General features: G+C 42.1%; 1 protein-coding gene across 1 annotated transcript in view; it reads left to right on the top strand.

Annotated features, from left to right (window-relative positions):
* cacna2d4b (calcium channel, voltage-dependent, alpha 2/delta subunit 4b) overlaps positions 1 to 7,341 on the top strand; it is a 52,433-nt gene extending 45,092 nt beyond the window's left edge. Inside the window, exons 31-39 of the mRNA XM_063196009.1 lie at positions 1,366 to 1,436; positions 1,936 to 2,011; positions 2,376 to 2,428; positions 3,011 to 3,066; positions 3,618 to 3,638; positions 3,993 to 4,110; positions 5,218 to 5,333; positions 5,714 to 5,796; positions 6,330 to 7,341. Of these exons, the coding sequence (XP_063052079.1) occupies positions 1,366 to 1,436; positions 1,936 to 2,011; positions 2,376 to 2,428; positions 3,011 to 3,066; positions 3,618 to 3,638; positions 3,993 to 4,110; positions 5,218 to 5,333; positions 5,714 to 5,796; positions 6,330 to 6,422 (687 nt within the window). The 3' untranslated portion in view covers positions 6,423 to 7,341. The remainder of the gene's footprint in view (positions 1 to 1,365; positions 1,437 to 1,935; positions 2,012 to 2,375; positions 2,429 to 3,010; positions 3,067 to 3,617; positions 3,639 to 3,992; positions 4,111 to 5,217; positions 5,334 to 5,713; positions 5,797 to 6,329) is intronic.
* Positions 7,342 to 19,048: the final 11,707 nt, after the last annotated feature.

Here is a 19,048-nt window from a genome sequence, read left to right as displayed (position 1 = left end):
GGAACTTGCCGGATCGATTCTGGATTGTCCATGCCCCGCATTGGATTGCATCGCAGAATCGATCATTGTTGACACCACTAGTGTACGTGCATGTGTAGTGTAAATTGTGAGTATCCATACGTACGTGACAGCATGCACATGTGCGTGCGCGTGCATGTGTAGTATAAGTTATGAGTGCCAGTAAGTATGTGACAGTGTGCACATGTGTTGCTTGTGTGTTTTGGTTTATGGGATATTTAGTAGTCATTATACGCACTTCCTGCTCATGTAAATCTTACCTGCCCTTCTGCACTGAACCTATGAGGAGAGGCCTGCATGGCTTAGTGTGCAACATCACCGTACCAACCTCTAGTACTCTTGCGTAATCTGGACACCAAGCGGAGATGAGGAGATGAGGAGATGAGGCATTTCATGTTATTGGTGATGCAGCACAAAGCATGTGTTTACGGTTGGCCTGTGCTGCCCTATTGCGAAACAAGGGATACACTGGGCTGATACACAGGGCTGATAGAGCTTGAAAGTCCCGCCCCTTAGTTCCGCATTTCACGGGACCTAAGCTGACCATCTAACAACATGGTAGCGAGTAAATATCTTCTGATCTCAGTCATTATATGCGCTGTGCTACAAATATGCTGTTTAAGAGGCTTGATGTTTTGTTCCGAGGCCGTCTGCATGAAAAATGTGAAGAAACACAGCTTTCTAAAAAGTTTGGGGGTTCATACGAAAAATTAAACATAAATATCAGAAACAACATATGTGGACCTCGTGGCACAACTCAAAGGGGATCGAGATATCATTTTAATACGGCCATTGGATTACATGCTACGATTTTCGGCTAAACACGTCGTTGAGGTCCCATGAAATCGGGGGAAGTGACGTCACTTTCAAGCTCTATACACAGGGCTGATACACAGGGCCGCTGTCAGCTGTGGCTGGGCTAGGGGCAAAGTTATCTGAAACAACCCCCCTAATGTAGTACTTACAATGTAATGGGACCGAATTGTGGCAGTCACCCCGTTTGTCGACTTTCCTTCACACCCACACTTCACACACTACATTCGAAACATTGTACTGTTGACAGGGGGCCCTTTCAGATGATTTTGTCTTGGGCCCACACACTGCGCACTTCCTTATTGTTGGTGCGTCTCTGAAGTAATCAAACAAGTAGGGAATACTGATTGTGATTTATTCCCTACATATAGAAACACACACACACACACACACACACACACACACACACACACACACACACACACACACACACACACACACACACACACACACACACACACACACACACACACACACACACACACAGTAATGCTCTGTGATACTGAGTGATGTTGTCATCTCTATCCTCTTCAGATTGGTAAATTCTTTGGGGAAGTGGATGGCTCAGTGATGGCCCAGCTGATCAAGGGTGGCCTGTACAAGAAGTAAGAGACATAGATTATTATTATTATTATTATTATTATTATTATTATTATTATTATTATTATCATTATTATTATTATTGTTATCATTATTATTATTATTATTTATCTGACCTGTACAAGAAGTTAGAGACATGGAGGCACAATTATAATTATTATTAATTTATTAATTAGTATTGTTATCAATTCTGGCCTGTACAAGAAGTAAGAGACATTTAGGCACAATGTGCCAAACACAACATTGTGGGATCAACCTAACCGCTTTTAGTTATGACAACTACTGTAAATACAAAGGAGAATAATTGAACAACAATGATATATTGTATATCGATTATATATTGTATATCGCCTAAAAAAATCAAAAAGAAATCTGATGAGTCCTTTTTTATTCATTTATTTTTGAAGTTTGAGTTTATTCTTCGACAGTTAAGCACCCAGTGCAGTGCATTAGAGGGTGTTGAGCGCCCTTCCATTGTCTCTGAGCTGGTTGTTTGTGTTGCAGGGTGTTGCTGTATGACTACCAGGCCATGTGCAAGACTCACCACGGCCACTCCAGTGACGCCCGGCCCTTACTCAGTGTGAGTGTCCCTGTACTGCCCAGAGACACACTATATACATTCTACACGTCTTGTATAATTGTCTATTTCTTCTGTATTCTGTCTCCATAACTGTCTATTGGAGACTACAGTAGCTGCAGGCCACACAGGCACGCCATTGTATTTCATTTATGCCATTTCACACAATCAGTTCCATCATTTCACATTGGAAAATAAAGTTAATGTGACTTATGTTGATTATATAAAAAAAGCTATAGTTCATCCACAACACCATGAATTAACTTTTAGAGACCTCTGTTTTTTTGCATATTTTCAAGAATCATAAGAATGAAATGAATCCTACAATCAGAGACTAATGAATTACCTTTCCTCTCTTTCTCCGTAGCCTTTCTATGGACTAGCGGCTGTGATTAAATGGTTCATGTCTCACTTCATGATGTGAGTACTTCCGTGGGTTTGGGTTTACCTACACAAATTGGTGGACAGTTTTACTGTACATCAGCCATCATCTGGTCAATGATCCTGAAATATCTCTTACCGGGCGAATAGACCGGCCGTGACAAGATTCAAGCGGCAGAGAATCGCTACTGTGCAGCAGGAGCGATACGAGCGATAGACGCGACTAGAATATGTCGGTTAAAAGCAGAAAGCAAGCCTTCCAACATTCCCATTGGCTGGGGCTGCGATCGCCGAACCGCATCATAGCTAATTTGCATAATATTGCCTGGAGTTCAACTACAAACTGTCGCTCGAGTCGTGCGAATTGCCTCCAGTCTCCCGAATCGCTTTTGTCTCTTCTGTCGCCCGCGACTCAATACAAAGTCAATTACTTCCATTGCGGGAATCGCTCATGTCGCGCTTGGTCTATTCGTACGGTTAGAAGTTGTTGTCCAATCTGAAACTTTCAGTCATTCATTCATTTATTCATGATGATCCAGTTGCATTCAATTTGCATGGAGTCAATTCATTGCTGTATGAATTGTGAAAAAGCTGACTGATGTGTTGTGATCTGTCTTAAAGGTTTATGTTGGAGTTCAACTTCTGTGGACTATGGCACTCGGATCACGTGGCAGATGGTACGTTGCAGCGTTTTTGTCAACCATATGGCTTTCCCACCAAAGATCAAAAGTCAAACGCTTAGCTTAAAGTCTTCAAAAAGTATGGAGTATTAAAGCTTATATTAAAGCTGATGGTCAGAGAGTCTGGTGAAGATGAAAAAAAAACCCGACAGAGATGAGCTTCTTTTTTGTGATGACCTAGCGTAGGGATTTTATGCATTTTCATGTTCCCAATCCACTCAAATCTACGGAGCCCTTAAAATGACATGTGAGAGTAAAAAAACAAAAACAAATGTTTCTCGTGGCCACCAGAAACTTTCTCGTGTGTGTCTAGTGGGCACAGGAAAGTTTTTGATGCATTCGCAAAAGTTTGTGGTGGGCATGAAAAAGTTTCTGGTGCGCACAAGAAACACTTTCACACGTCATTTAAAGAGCTCCGTACAAATCCACTACATTCATTTCATTCTGCAACCTTTCTCCTTCTCTCTGTCTCCTGCATCATCGGTGTCACTCCTCCATCTCCCTCCATCATCCATCTCATCTTTGCTCATGCCATTGTCCTCACACAGCCAAGTCTGTTTACCATTCTGGTGAGTATGCCATTCACATCATCACCTCAACTTACCCCCCTCTGGGCCACTTGGTTAGGGTTTTATTACTTGTTGTTGGGCTGATATACCAGTTCATTTAATATTTCACTACTTCGCATTCATTTTTTATTTGCACCAACATTTCCTATCTTGTTAAATTGCAAAAATTGTGAGAGAAAGATGCAGATGTAAATCTTGAGGCCATGTTGGGTTGGTGTGAGCATAACAAAAAAAAATGCTCTCTCTGACCTGCTCTGTCTCTATCTTTCTCTCTCTCTCTCTCTCTCTCTCTCTCTCTCTCTCTCTCTCTTTTTCTCCCTCTCTGTATGTCTTTCTCTCTCTCTCTCTCCCCAGGCCATAAGGCGAAGAAGGTTGAGATCATCCAGCCGTGTAACACGGAGTATCCTGGCTTTATGTACGACTCCACCATCTCCGAGACCAACAGCATCATCAAGTGTGGCCGCTGTCAGAAGTGAGTACTGTATGAGGCATGCAGCTTTACTCTCCCCTCATATACGTACATACGTAGGTAAAATAGAGTAGAGTAGAGTAGACCAGTGTTTCCCAACCAGGGGTACGTGTACCACTAGGGGTACTCGAGGACACTGCAGGGGGTACTTGGAACAATGTAATTTTAACAAATGTATGGAGTTTAGTTACAATGAGATAGAGAAAGCGACACAAAACTTGACTGGGGTCACTCACGGCACAACAAAAATGCTTAAGGGGTACTCAAGACAAAAAAGGTTGGGAAACACTGGAGTAGACTATCATTTATTGATCCCGAGGGAAATGAAGGTGTCCAGTAGCATGCACACATACTGTACGTAAATACAGAAGAAGACACAAAGACATTACACACAACATTACACATGTATTTACCATACATACATTCACAAAGTCATATGTTTCTCTCCCACACACACACACACGCACACACACACACACGTTTGTGGTTTCACGTTTACAAACATTCGTGTTGTGAGGAGGGGCAAGACGCTAAGTAGCCAACCACGTGAGCTCATTTTTTGAGTGACAGCAGTTTCCAACAATCAGAAGAGTGCGCAGCCAGTGGTGCACAGCCGGGGGTGTTTACAAACACGCAACCCATTTATACCGTTTGGGGCATCCAGCTTTACTGTTCTCTCACTCAGTCCACTCTTGAGGCTCTGAGGGTCTCTGGCAGCTATTTGCGTATTTCACAGAATTAATGCAAGCCTGAAACTTGGAATATTTACCCTTCAAGGTTTTAGACGTATTGCTGACCATGCAAACATCCAACATGGCTGCCATTGCGATAGCTGTCCATGGCACTTGATTTGATACTGAACTCTGCATCATGCAATGTTTTTTTTCTTCATAAATTGTCTTTCAAAGATCACGGGACTGTTGGATAAACAGATGTGTGAGCAAAGCAGTAGAGAAATGACTGTAACACTTTACTCTAAGATTATTCCCATGTAGGATTAAGATTAAGAAGAAGAGAGATGCAGTACATACCCAGAGATCTTATAGTGTTCATAATAGCTGTGGTCTTAGCTGTGGTCTTATATCCAGTATGTTGTTGTTTGTTTTGCAGGATGTTTGTTGTGCAGGCCATCCGCAACACTAACCTGGTGATGGTGGTGCTGCAGGCCGACTGTGACTGCTCTCGCCAGTACGGCCCCATCCCACTCACGCCCAAGGAAGTCAAATATATCCTTTACATCAGAATGACCTGTAACAATATCAACAGCATGGAATTGCAGAAGTTTGAATATTTTTCATATCATTTTTGAATATAACTTGTTCAACAGTTCTGAGTTTTTAGTTGTGTGCATGCAAGCAACTTTATAAGACTCTATAAGGTCGTTTGGAGACGACTTGGGGTGGTTGACCTTGCTGTTTTCTGTGTTTATGTAAGCCTTTTAAATAGTGTTTTCTACAACAAGGTTTAATCTCTGGCTGATACTTTTTGGCAGTCCCTCTCTCATTTAGGAGTTGCAGAAAAACATGAATCATTTTACCGTGTCTTCTCTAAATACTGTGGTTATGATGACTTAGCGATGGCTTAGTAATCCTTAACCTCTCTGCACATAACGCTACGGTCAAGTGCAACCGGATGAAGTCACAGAAGATCCGGCGGCGTCCAGAGTCCTGTCATGCCTACCACCCCCATGTAAGAGCCTACCACCCTTTGCAGGAGCCGTATGTGCAACCAGCAGCAATGGACCCCGTTTACATGATATTAATATATACTGTATATATGTATTTTCTAAATCTGACTTAGAAAACCTTTAGATAATCTGTGGAGCCCCCTCATAAATTGGGCCCAGGTGACTCTGTCCCACTTGTCCCCCTATTTCAACAGTCCTGACCCTTTCTACTGATCATGTCAGCCAGTTAGCACATTCACAAATAAGTAGAACAGTAGAGTTTATATACCGGTACTTGATTGGTCCCAAATTAAATTAAGGTGTTCGGCAGCAGCAGGATTATACACATAACATACACAATGGCACTAATCAACATTATCACACATTCACACAAATCCACACATAGAGTAATACAGTGTCTGTTTTAAAGGTTGAAATTTTAATATGCCCTTTTTTACTTCTGTTGTAGGCCTAAGTAATATGCTATATTATTTGATGTAAATTATTATGTATGTAATGTGATATCTGATTACGTGCTCACCTGTCTCATTTGCAGGAAAATGCAAAGGATTGTGGGGGAGCCTGTGAGATCAGTATATCCATAGCTCTTCTGTTGGCGTCCTTGGTAACATCGCTGGCTCTGCGATGACGCGGTGGGGAAAGAGTACAGTGGATATCCTCCAGAGGATACACTCCAGACTATGATGGATATCCTCCATATGGGAGCTGGTGACCGGGAACTGTAACTGAAAAGAAGATATACAAACGAACCGTCACTCTAATTTTCTGTTTATTGCAACTATGTTTGTAACATATACAAATCTACAGTATACAGCCATAACGGATCCAATAATATGCATTTGTTTTTTGTACATTTTGGAAACCATGGACATTACTGGAAACTGTCATTTCATTTTTTTCTTCTGTCATTGTTATTGTTTTGAATGCCGGTAGTATTAGTCAACTTCATGAACTCAGTAACTACCAGCCAAATAACACTGTGTGATACCTGGACGAGGCCGATCCTGGGGACCGTTAGTTACAATGCAGCACTAGACAGGTTGAGTAGAAGGACCTCTGCTGGACTACAGGTTGCAGTGCAATCTCTAGGCAGTAAAAGCACGATGTTAATGCCAAGGAAATGAAACGTTGAAATGTTTGTTTTATTTTATTTTTGTTTTTATTTTTATTTATTTATTTATTTTTGCTCAGGATGGTGTCATAGACTCTTAGTGACACTGTGTGTTACAGTAGAGTATATTTGTCCAGAATCATGTTAGTAGTACAGTTCTATGCAGTGCGAAGAAGCCATAGGTCGTGAATGCTTGCAGCACAATGCTCCAACTGAAATGACCCTTTGAGATTCCTTTATAGACTTCAGCAGTTAAGACAGACTATAATGGTAGGACTTACAAAGATGTAAGCATGTTGTTATATTTAATATGTTTTATAGATTGATCCAAGTATATGGGATTCAGGAGTGTTGTATAAATCTACAAATAGACATTTCTTATTTCATCTGTATGTTTTTTTTCTCAGATGTCATGTTTTTCAAATAAATTTCTATCTAGGAGTAAAGGGGGGGCCACATTGAACTGATTTTTTTAAGCATTTGAGAACATTTGAGAGTGTTAATGAACTGCAAAATGCCAAGTGGCTTTTAGCACCCTGTTGCTTTTAGTTTTGTACTGAAATGTTATTCTCTTCCAGCTGATATACAATTACTGCACATGTAACAATGGCCATGCTACCATGGTTACAACAGAATCATGTTTATCCACTTCAGTTTGTGGGAGCAGGGCTGCTCCTGCATCTTGTGTAGCTGTGCAGGCCTCTGATGCCATGAGACCATGCATCACCTGGTAAAGGCATTTTACTGATTCGGTAGTTGAATATACAGGAAAAGTCAATGTAGCAGTTTCTGCATAATGGCCTTATCAATTGTATACATCGACACAGTAGAATATACAGTACCTTGCATGTATCTGCAGATCTGCAACACTTAATTAAAACCATTATCTTGTCATTTATTACAATTATAAAAACTGCCATACTATTGAGGAGGGGTTTGTCTGTGATATGAAATGACACCAAAGCGTGGAACCCCTTTTTTTTTTTTTTTGTTGACACCAAAGTGTGTCTTTGATGATTCATACATATCAAGGTAGTCAAAAGGAAAGGGCTAATATGTAAGTACTGTATGTAACTGTGAAGCAGAAGTTCATTATGTTTTTCTCCTCATATACTTTTAAATTATACAGTAAAACACCATGCTCAAAACCCAGCGCCTCCCTGCTCAGAGGCAGCAGCAGGTACCTAAGAGGAGACCCCCCTCCCAAGACAAGGCCCACAGTACAACACGAGGCCTGCAGCCGCCTCCATGCCATCCAGGCCCACGCGGGGTAGAAACAGAGCTCCCTGCCACAGCTGAAGAGAGTAGGCAGGAGGAGGAGACTCTGACGTGCTCTGAGTGCTACCTGGTCTGCCTGCCCTCTCTCCCCCGCCCGTCGGCTCTCCGGATGGGCTGTAACACCCGGGCCGCCTACCACACCCAGTGGAAGAAGTGGTCTCGCCATTGCACACACTGCCAACACCACCAGCCCCACCAGCAGCCTACTGACGTGAAGAGACTGCCAAGGCACCTGGAGCGGAGTGACAATACGGGAAGGAAGAAGCACAATCCAAGCTTCTTAGGAGCTCCATCCTTGGTGATACGTGGCTACACTCCATCACCTAGCGCCAAAGAGTAGGGTAACTCTTTGCTTCATAGTATTAACACAGTATTCAATTCAATTAATATAGTATATAATATTGTGTCCCTTTCTATGCAAGATGTTTCTGAATGCGAACCAGTAGATTAGAAGAATCATTTAAGCCTACGTAAGATATCAGATCAGACTTACCTCGGCCCATTATCAGATTTTATTTTTTATTATAAGCTAAATAGAAGAAGTTGATGTTAATGAACAAATCTGTCATTTCAGAATGGCCCAAATACCAAGGCGCTCTCCGCCCACTTACCACCCGAAAAACATCCGAGTTACAGCAGTGGTACCATCAAACCTTGAAGTCGTTCCCTCTTGGTCTTTCAAATGCAGATGAATGTTCTCCACCCATAACATACATATAAGAGGCCTTGGCAGGGAAATAAAACCAAGTGTTGGGCCAATAAAACCAAAGTTAACATCTATGAAAGTTTTCCCTCGTATAATGTATCATTATGGCATGTTCATTTAAGTGAGTAATGTACATTTCATTTTTAGATCAACTTCCCCTCCTATGCAAGGGTTAGCTTTGAGACACTCTACACATGACTTTGAATAGAGTGCAAGAGGGGAAAAACTATATTACCGTATTATGATGACATGGAATAAAAAGACACAAGCCATAGGGAAATGGTGTAATAAAACACACATAGCTATATACAAATGTAAAATCATCTTGAAATGGGGCACTTTGTAGTAGCCTATGTGCCATATACTGGGGTGGTGGGTTGGTGGTTGGTGCCCCAATCATTGGTTATGTCCGACGGCCCTGGCTCAATCCCTGACCTGCTCCAGGACAAGTTGGGCTGGCTCCAATGCGCCCAGATGCATCCGCCACATAAACAAGGGCCAATTTGTCATGTTAAATGGGATGTGAGACTTATTCTGGATCACACTGGTGGCACACAAGCACAGTATGAAGGGGGCGGGGTCAAATCAAATATGCTCACATGACAGGGGTGTCGTTTAGGGGGGTAAAGTGTGACTGAGTCACCAGGGCTCCAGGCAGGGGGCCCACACACAGTCCGGTTTAGAAAATATATGGCACATTGGTCACACAGTGTAAAGAGTAGGTGGGTTTATAAACTACCTGAGACAGGAGGAGGTAGAGATTCATAGTAAGAGTGAACAGTGTTGTTTGGTAAAAATGTGACTTCTGTCCCATACTAGCCTGATTATCATCGACTTTCAAATGTCTTTGCGATTTGGTCTGACCAAGAGCATAAAAAATAACATTACCCAAACGGCATGGTTAGGGTTGCCACCTTTCAGAAATGAAAATAAGGGACACTTGATTGTTGTGGGGGTCTGGGGGATATTTTAGATGCAATTTCCTGCATTTTAACCAAATTGTGGCCCGTTTCAGCCTTAGCTATTCATGAAAATAAGGAACTTTAAGGAAAAATAATGAAAAAGTAAGGGACTTAACTTCCACATAAGGGACGATTCTGAATTTCAAGGGACTGATGGCAACCCGGCATGGTTGACCCGCCTCCCTTGGTTTGCTAATGGTTGTTTGCTTCCTGACAAAGTGGGAGGAGTTCCTGATTTTTCAGGAGCTCAGAAACAATATTTGTATTGCTCTTGGCCTGACTAGGAGCAACGCTGAAGGTGTCGCGCCACTAGGAGGGCACGACCTGGCTAGTCCAATACCACACCTATTCAAACTTCCTCCTTCAACGGGGGTTTCCAGTGAGTTGACAAAGCAGGGACCCCCATGCTGGTCCTCAGGCATTCTCAGATAGAATCTAACTGCCGTGTGTCGAACATAGCACAAGTGCTGATAGTAAACAATGACCCATGTAAAACTGCAAGAATTAAGTAAATCTATCTGAGCCATTCACATTATGCGATATTATAGTAAGTATTTCTGACAGTTTAATGGTAATATAAAAACACGCAAAAACTTTAAACAGGAAAATTACCTGATTAATCCCCAGCAATCCCTAATGTCTGTGTCTGATGCCTACTAGTCACATTCTATTTATACAACCATCATTTGACTCTGGGCTACCTGCATGTAGTGTATAAAAACAAGGATGACACTGGAGGCCATATTTATCCTCCCAGTAGCCTAAAGGAAGGACGTGCAAGGTAGTTTGCGCATTGTATGTTCACTTGACACAGACCTCCAGGCCTCCAATCTAAAATATCAGCCATAATGGCAGAGGAACCAGAGGAGGATCTAGAGGTCTTCAGCCAGGGGGAAGAAGAGGAAGAAGCAGAGTCAGAGAACACCTCGGACATGGAAGGAACAAACGGCCATGAGTCTCCGAAGGGTACTTTAGTGTCTGAGCTTTACAAGGAGTACAACACCCATTTCAGCAGCAGTCATCTTCTCAGAATGCTGGAGGCTGCGGCAGCAAGGCGTTCTGTCGATATACATTTCGCTGACGTGACAACGGAGGAATCTAATGAAGTCACAGAACCGGCGAGGGACACAGTTGTGGAAAATGTAAGTTTGCTTACATTACAGTAAACTACAGTACATTACATACAAAATAGTAAAATTACAGTCTAATAACAACATTCACGTTCTTCACAGTTAATGTTCCAGGCCAAGTGGACATTACAACTATTTGCACATGTAGACAGACTCACAGAAGGTCACAGAGCTGCCATCAGACATCTCTCAAAAAACATTAGGCCGTCTACATGCACTGTATGACCTTCTATGATAGAGACGTTATCTGGCCTTAAAGGTATCTGACAATGTAGGCCTATGGGAAAGTGCATGGAACACATGTCATGTGGAAAAGCATAAGTTGCTTTTTGACATGCTGTGTGCGAACAGTTATATAGGCTACAGTTAATTTAGTTCATAAATCATATATTTAATATATAGTTAATAAAACCAAAAGCAGTGCAATGTTTATTATAAGGCTTTTAATGTTAAGGCATTAAAAGGAGATTCATAGTTTCAAATCTCCCATAGAAATGAATGGGTATTTATTGACCCTTTACCCCGTCTTTTGGGTCCAACCTGGCTCCAGCTTCCGGGACCGCCGTTGCTTCACTTTTGAACGTTGGCTTCCAGTTCTAATATACAATCATTGGCTCTTACTCAGTTAGCCTACTATATTGGATCTCATGGCTGCAACAATCAATTACAAATCAGTAATCTGCTATGTTACATATCTTTATCACAGGGAAGAGCCAATAGGATTTCTGTAATGTATACAGAACTTCAGCGTTGTGTCACTTGCAGTATCTGTGTCCAGTCCTAAATGCTCCACTGGGTGGCATCGTTTTGTCCCTATTAAGAGACCTGCTTAAGAAGTAGGCCAACTTGGTAGCGTTTTAATGTGCAATAAATCATAACCCCAAATATGGGAAATACATTATAATGCCAGGTAAATTCACAGCAATTTTAAGTGGATTCATACCAGAATCATTGAAGGTCCTGCACAATTGTTTATTATTTCCTTTTTTGGCTTTTTGTTATTTTTATCTGACAGGACAGTATGAGAGAGACAGGAAAAGTTGGAAGAGAGAGACAGAGAAGGATCGGCATATGACCCAGGCCAGAATCAAACCCGGGTCACCAGTGTAGCTGTGCAGTCCCCAGCCGTTTGAGCCACGGATGAGCCTTAATTATTCCCTTGAGCATGAATAAATCAGATAAGCTTGGAGGGTAGCAAGAAGACAGCAGGGAGAGCTGGGAAGAATAGTGAGATGCTGGAGTTGTTTATTACAATATTACACACTGGTTGTAAGAAATAATATTGATTTATTGGATTGGTTTATATAAATTAAAGTTCCAATAAGTGAAAAGTCCCTGTTTCAATTAAATAACATTCATATAATGAGATAGTTAAATATCTCAGGAAAAGAACAAAAAAAGTGTAGTGGCATGCCATATTCTGGCAGTATTCATCACCACACTAGAAAAACAAACAACAACAACAAAAACAGAAAAACAAATAGAGCGAGAAGAAAAAAAACAGACATTGCATAGCTCTCATTTATTGTCCCACATACAGGCATGTTCGCCAGTGATTCCATGAGTTGGAGAATGGTCTCCATAGACATAGATTTTTGACAATAAAGTACACTTGAACTTGAACTCATGAGTTTCCTAATGCTGCCTTGTTTGTAGTGGCACCACAGGTGTGCAGTATTCAATGGTGCACAGTAAAGGCGAGATCTCAACGGACACAGAGCACACAGTAGATTTACAGCACAGCACTTTCGCTTGCACTGTCTGCTGTTGCCTCGATTGCTCTATCACCTGTCAGGTCATTAGACACAGTATGCATTCCAATATGCCAACTTGCGTCCTCCACTTGTGCTTGTGGCCTCGCCCCGCCTCCTGGCCCCTCCTCCGTGGAGAAAACAATTAAGTTTCCCAGCTGTCAGCCAAGCCAAAACAATTTTTTGGGGACTATTCTTCATTCACCATCCCAATTGCAAATGAGAAAATGACATTACAATTGAGCTTTTGCGAGATATTGAAATATACTGCTGTTGTCAGTGATGTCATCATGACATATTACTTCCTGGTACGAGGCCACAAGCACAAGTGGAGGACACAAGGTCTCATATTGGAACGCACCCACAATGTGGCCCAGATATTTGATCTTACTGCATTCAGTGAATGCAGTGCCAGCCAGATAGAGGGCAGGGAAGGGTGATCGTTAATCTTATCTTCTCTTCATGATCATGATCTTACTCTTACCAGCATTATATTTTATGTCATACTCTTCTCCATATTGTGAGCATATTAGTAGCTGTTGCAAACCAGCAGTACAGGGACTAAGAATCACCAAGTCATCTGCATAAATACACGACATCATGATTGATTATTAAGTCACCAACTCTACAGCCAGTTCCACACATATTTAGAGACATTGACAAATAATTCATATACACAAAACCCTGCCCTGTCCAACCCCCTTTGTCTTATGTGAGTACCAAGGAACTTGTATTCTAATTGATATAGATATGTATATATTTCACTTGTCTGTGTGTGTGCGTGCACTCGTGCGTGTGTGCATGCATGAGTGCGTGCGTGCGTGCTTGCGTATGTGCGTGCATATGTGAGTGTGTGTGTGTGTGGCCATTTAGTTCAGCCAGTTCTGTGTGCGCTATGTAGCCAGGCAACGAGGCACAACGAGGCACAATGAGGTAGTGTGTGAGCATGTGGTGAGTTTCCAGTCATTACCCATAACACACCTGTGGGTCCACCGCGTCACCTGTGGGTCCACCGCGTCACCTGTGCTCCCACGGGACACAAGTGACTGAAGCCACCTCACCTCACCGACTGGAAAACACAAAGGGAAGCAGCTCCCTAATTAAAGCCTTTGGTGTGGACTGCTGAGGCAGGACACAACACTCTCTAGATCAGTGGTTCTCAACCTTTTTTTTGTACAAACTTTCCATTGACCTCATCATAAGCCTATCAACGCCCCCTTGGCCTTATCATAAGTCTGCCAACGCCCCCCCTTAGTACGAAAAATCAAATAGACTAATATCCCCCAATGGGAACTAATTGGTTAAAAAAGCCTACACTCAGCTGCATCCTTCTCAACGCCTCCCTAGGGCTCCCCAATGCCCCCTGGGGGCTGTAGCATCCCCGTTGAGAAACACTACTCTAAATTATACACATCAGCTGTTGATGCACACCAACTCTGATCCGGTTCTCCTTTATCTGTGATTGAGGACAATGCCAATAACATTATGAACAAATACATTATGTTGAGTACATCATTGCCAGGGTGATAATGGTTGAACAGATACTGCGCATGTTCAGAGATTGTATTGAGTGTGTCATTATACCTCTATCATGCTGATGTATGAAATCCATGTCAGAATATCAGTGTTGACCTTCAAGAAGCAAGTAAAGACTCTCTTCTTTCATGACAATCTACTACACTAATGCTTGAGCTGCCCGAGACCAGACTATATGGCAGGATGTGTATGTGTGTATACTCAACTAAAAAGAAAGACCTAACCCTACTTTGCACCTGCACTTGTTGTTCAGTATATTTCCTGCGCACTTCGTATCTGCTAGTGATGTTGGCTTTGATTATGTCCTCGATTGTAAGTCACTTTGGTAAAAAGTTTCTGCCAAATGTAATGCAATGTAATGTAATGTAATGTAATGTAATGGCCTAACTTCATAATATTCACACACAGGGCAGGGGGTATAGGCTTGTCCTGCCATTGGAAAAGGCAAGGGAAGGGAGCAGCCTGTGATTCCAGTCCATGGAGGTAGTATGCTCCAGTCAGCAGCAGCCTGTGATTCCAGTCCATGGAGGTAGTATGCTCCAGTCAGCAGTGTATGTAAATGAGGCGTGGGCCTGGTGCAGTGGAGGCTTAATCATTGGCCTGGAATACGTCACCAGCAGCCACCAGAGTCCTTGAGGTTATCCGGTCCGCTTTCGACTCTACCAAACTATACACATTCAACCATTCTCCTGCTGCTAAAAGTACAGCATATCAGTCAGGGGAAATATTTTAATTTAGATATATTCATAGTGTTGTATAGAGTATTTATTACGGAGTGTTCTTGATACCTGAGAGTTGGACTGACAAAGCCTGCTGAACTGTACTCCCAGTCATGAGGAAGGTCTACAACTTGGTCCAATTAGGCAAGGAGAAGAATCGAACAGAGGCTGTGACATCCCTGGCCATCAAGGTATATTATCTGTTTTACAGACATGAAACTTTTTTTTTGAATGAAAGTATTTTGCCCATTGTGTGTCTGTGGGATAATATACAGAGGTGATTGATTTCCCATGTCAGTGGTATGGCTGTATGCAGTTGATATATTTATAATCAGTGTTTTTTTGTTTGTTTTTTTAATCATTTCATATTAGGCTATACAATTTTGTTTAACTTTAAGGTGTTAACTGTAAGGTTTTAAGTAATACTGGCATGGACTGCAGACAGTATAACTACCTCAGCCATTCATCACACTGTAGCAAGCAGCACTTGCACTCTGATCTCTAACGTGACCTTGCCTGCTACTGTTTAGGGGAATATTCACCAACCTACGCACACTGAACTGATGAACTTTTTTCAGAGATAGGAATATCACTTCAAATTAATAGAGCACAGTCCATTGGGCTTTCTGAATGCAGAGGATTTATATGGTTTTCGTAGTGATTTGGAAGGCAGATTTTAGTGTAAAACGTACTTTAGCTCTGCCACTAACACAAAACTAAATTGGACATACTTTGTACACGTGTGAACGATACACTATCTCAGATGTACTCATGTATGTCCTTGACAAGAACATTTGATTTGAATTGACATTACAATGAAATGTCTTGGCCCCACCTCTGTCATCAAACGATTGCATTTATTCCCTTGTCCATGAGGTGCAGCTATGTTAAAAAATGTCCTGTCCTTGAATGGGTGCATTGTTACCTCTGGCTCTGGCCAGTTGTTAGTTGATGTCATTGGGTGTTTGGATTTTATATAATGATTGAAGGACTAGAATTGGCCTCCTTGACTCAAAGTCAAAGCATAAGCAGGCAGACATTGGGCCAAGGGTGAGTGCAGTGGCGTGGCTATCTCTCATGGCCTCAGGCAGTCGTTCCCAAACTGGGGGTCAGGACCCCTAGGTGGGTCGCGGACATTGTGGGGAAAAAGGGACAATGCATAAAAAAACGGAAAATCCACAAGTTAACAGCTAACAGCTAATAGGTGTATTTGCTGTCCTGAGGATTTGCTGTGGGTTTGGGATTTCGCGAAAGTATCCTTGAGTCCAGAAGGGGTCTCCGCGGATTTTTTTTTGGGAACCACTGGCCTCCAGGAACTCTCCAGCTCTGCTTGCTCTGCCTGGCAGTGGTGTAGTAGAGTAGAGTAGAGTAGAGTAGAGTAGAGTAGAGTAGAGTAGAGTAGAGTAGAGTAGGGTAGAGTTAGGCCTACTTTTATTAATCCCAAAGGAAATTAAAGGGACACTGTGTGAAATTCTTAGTTATTTATTTCCAGAATTCATGCAGCCCATTCACTAATGTTACCCTTTTCATGAATATTTACCACCACCACCAAATTCTAAGTATTCATTATGACTGGAAAAATTGCACTTTTCATACATGAAAAGGGGGATCTTCTCCATGGTCCGCCATTTTGAATGTCCAAAAATAGCCATTTTTAGCTGCAAAAATAACTCTACTTGGACCATACTAGAAAATATTTGTTTATTACTTAGTAAACTTTCATGTAAATATCAAATTTGGCGATGGCCAACCCAGTTTCAATGAGCAGCCTAATTACAGTACCTTTTTTGACCATTTCCTGCACAGTGTCCCTTAAGGTATCTGTCATCTTACTGCACATAAATTCACAAATTCAAAACATACACAAAGACCTTCAACAAATGATTATATATTACAGTAAAAATACAGCACACACAAGTACAGCAATCAGCCTTACAGCAGTTCACATACACACATGCACCCCCCCACCCCCCTCTCCTCTCTCCTCTCTCTCTCTCTCACACACACACACACGCACACGCACACGCACACGCACACGCACACGCACACGCACACACACACACACACACACACACACACACACACACACACACACACACACCCCTGGTCCTGGTAGGGTATCATGGTTCATACATACACACACGCTCACAAAGAAAAAAAAGTAGGCTACAGTAAAAACTCACAGTTAGTAAGGACCTCTGGGCACCTCTTGAATCACGGGGCTGTTGTAAGATGGAAGATGAATTTATACTCATGCGGCTCAGGAGATGTCTGTAAATTGAAGTAATTGGGGGGGCTTTTATCCTCTTTACCTCTGGCTTTCTCTCTCTGTTCCTCTCTAACCCCTCCCCCCCCCCCCCACCCCACCCACACACAAATTTGGACTATTACTGACTTTCTTTCTTTCTTTCTTTCTTTCTTTCTGTCTTTCTTTCTTTCTTTCTTTCTTTCTTTTTTTTGGGTCTTCTTTATGCGGGTCTGCGTTCAAAAAAGTTTTTGTTTTTAACCCTCCTTTCTTATACTCTCCTCCTGAGTCCTGACGAAATGTTACAGTGCACTGCCCAGCCCAAATGAGGCCTAATCTCTGGTATCATGTGAAAGGTCTTTCATAACAAGTATCACATTATTGTGGTGACGGATCATTCCCAATACTCTTGTCCTATTCTGAGTTATGAATATAGCTCTGGAAGATCCTATTAGAGTTTTTTATGGCAACACTTCACAGGATATTCATTATGTTATGGTGCTATTCTCAGCAGTGGTTTGGCTCAGGGTCGGATTTTAGTAACAGACTTCAAGGTCAGCACAGTCTTCTAACAGCTTCACACCTAAATGCATTTTTGTATTCAATACTGTACATACAGAGTACGTTTTGCAGTGTTAAAGGACAGTGTTAACATGAAATGCTGAGCACTAAGTTTTGCCACAGTGGAAATTCGCAGTGCACTGTAAAACCCTGACCATTTATGTCTATCTGTATATCTATCTTGAAGAGTACGTAGGATTTTGACCAGTAATTAACCAGTGCTCCCCCCCCATCCTCCTCCATGACTGAGGTACCCTGAGCATAGTACCGTCCCTCAGCACTGCTCCTTTTCGGGCGCCCTTGCACGGGTGAGGCATAAATGCAATTCCGTCGTGTGCATTGTACACTTGTGTGCTGCGGAGTGCTGCGTGACAATGACAATGGGAGTTTGAAGTTTCCCAGGTAGGTGGGCTTTCGCTTTTCACCTTTAAGAGGCGACAGGCTGAACTACCACAGAACCCAATAAGGAGCTGCTTTCATGAGTCTATTACTAAGGTTACCGTGCACTTGAATAGCAGTAGTCTTTTACTGGGCTCTTAAAAACAGCCTTTGTTTGCTGTGGAGCGCCGCTGTCAACCTTTGTGAGAAAAAAAGAGGTGCCTTATTGCATAGGCATCAAATATCCCAATGGCTCTGTGCACAGTAGGAGTGTGGCCATCCTTCCCATGCTTCTGGGCCTTGCTTTTCCCTCCGCACGTAACTCAAAGTCAAAGTTCTTTATTTGGCACTATAGGATCTCTTGTGCAGGCCCTCAGAGTCAATAAAAAGAAAAAAAGAAAAAGACAAAAGGCATTCAAAAAAAGTGATCAAGCACAAAAATCAAGGAATAATAAAAAAATAAATTTAAAAAATCAAAAATTTAAGTTGTTGTTCTGTTTTGCCATCAGTTTGACTGTAGCGGGGGAAGAAGCTTCATGCACTCTATGAGATAATTCACTGAGAGCCAAATTGTTTTTAAAGCTTAACCCCTTCTACTCTACTCTGCAGTCAGGGGGAGGCCAGTTATCTTAGCCGTGTTTTTCCGTCATGCTTTAGAGTGGGCTCAGTGTGCTGACAGCAATGTGATACCCAGGGCTGAAATAGGACCAAAAACACTGCCCGGGCATTTTCGGCATAGTAGACCAGTCCTTCACATAGAGTAGAGTAGAGTAGAGTAGAGTAGAGTATCATTTATTGATCCCGAGGGAAATTAAGGTGTCAAGTAGCATACATACATGAATACAGAAGAAGACTCAAAGACATTACACTCAACATT

This window comes from Engraulis encrasicolus, chromosome 4, assembly GCF_034702125.1.
Source record: "Engraulis encrasicolus isolate BLACKSEA-1 chromosome 4, IST_EnEncr_1.0, whole genome shotgun sequence".
In the NCBI taxonomy this organism is placed as follows: Eukaryota; Metazoa; Chordata; class Actinopteri; order Clupeiformes; family Engraulidae; genus Engraulis; species Engraulis encrasicolus.
The sequence above is the reverse complement of the archived record's forward strand: the minus strand, read 5'-3'. Positions and strand labels throughout refer to the sequence as shown.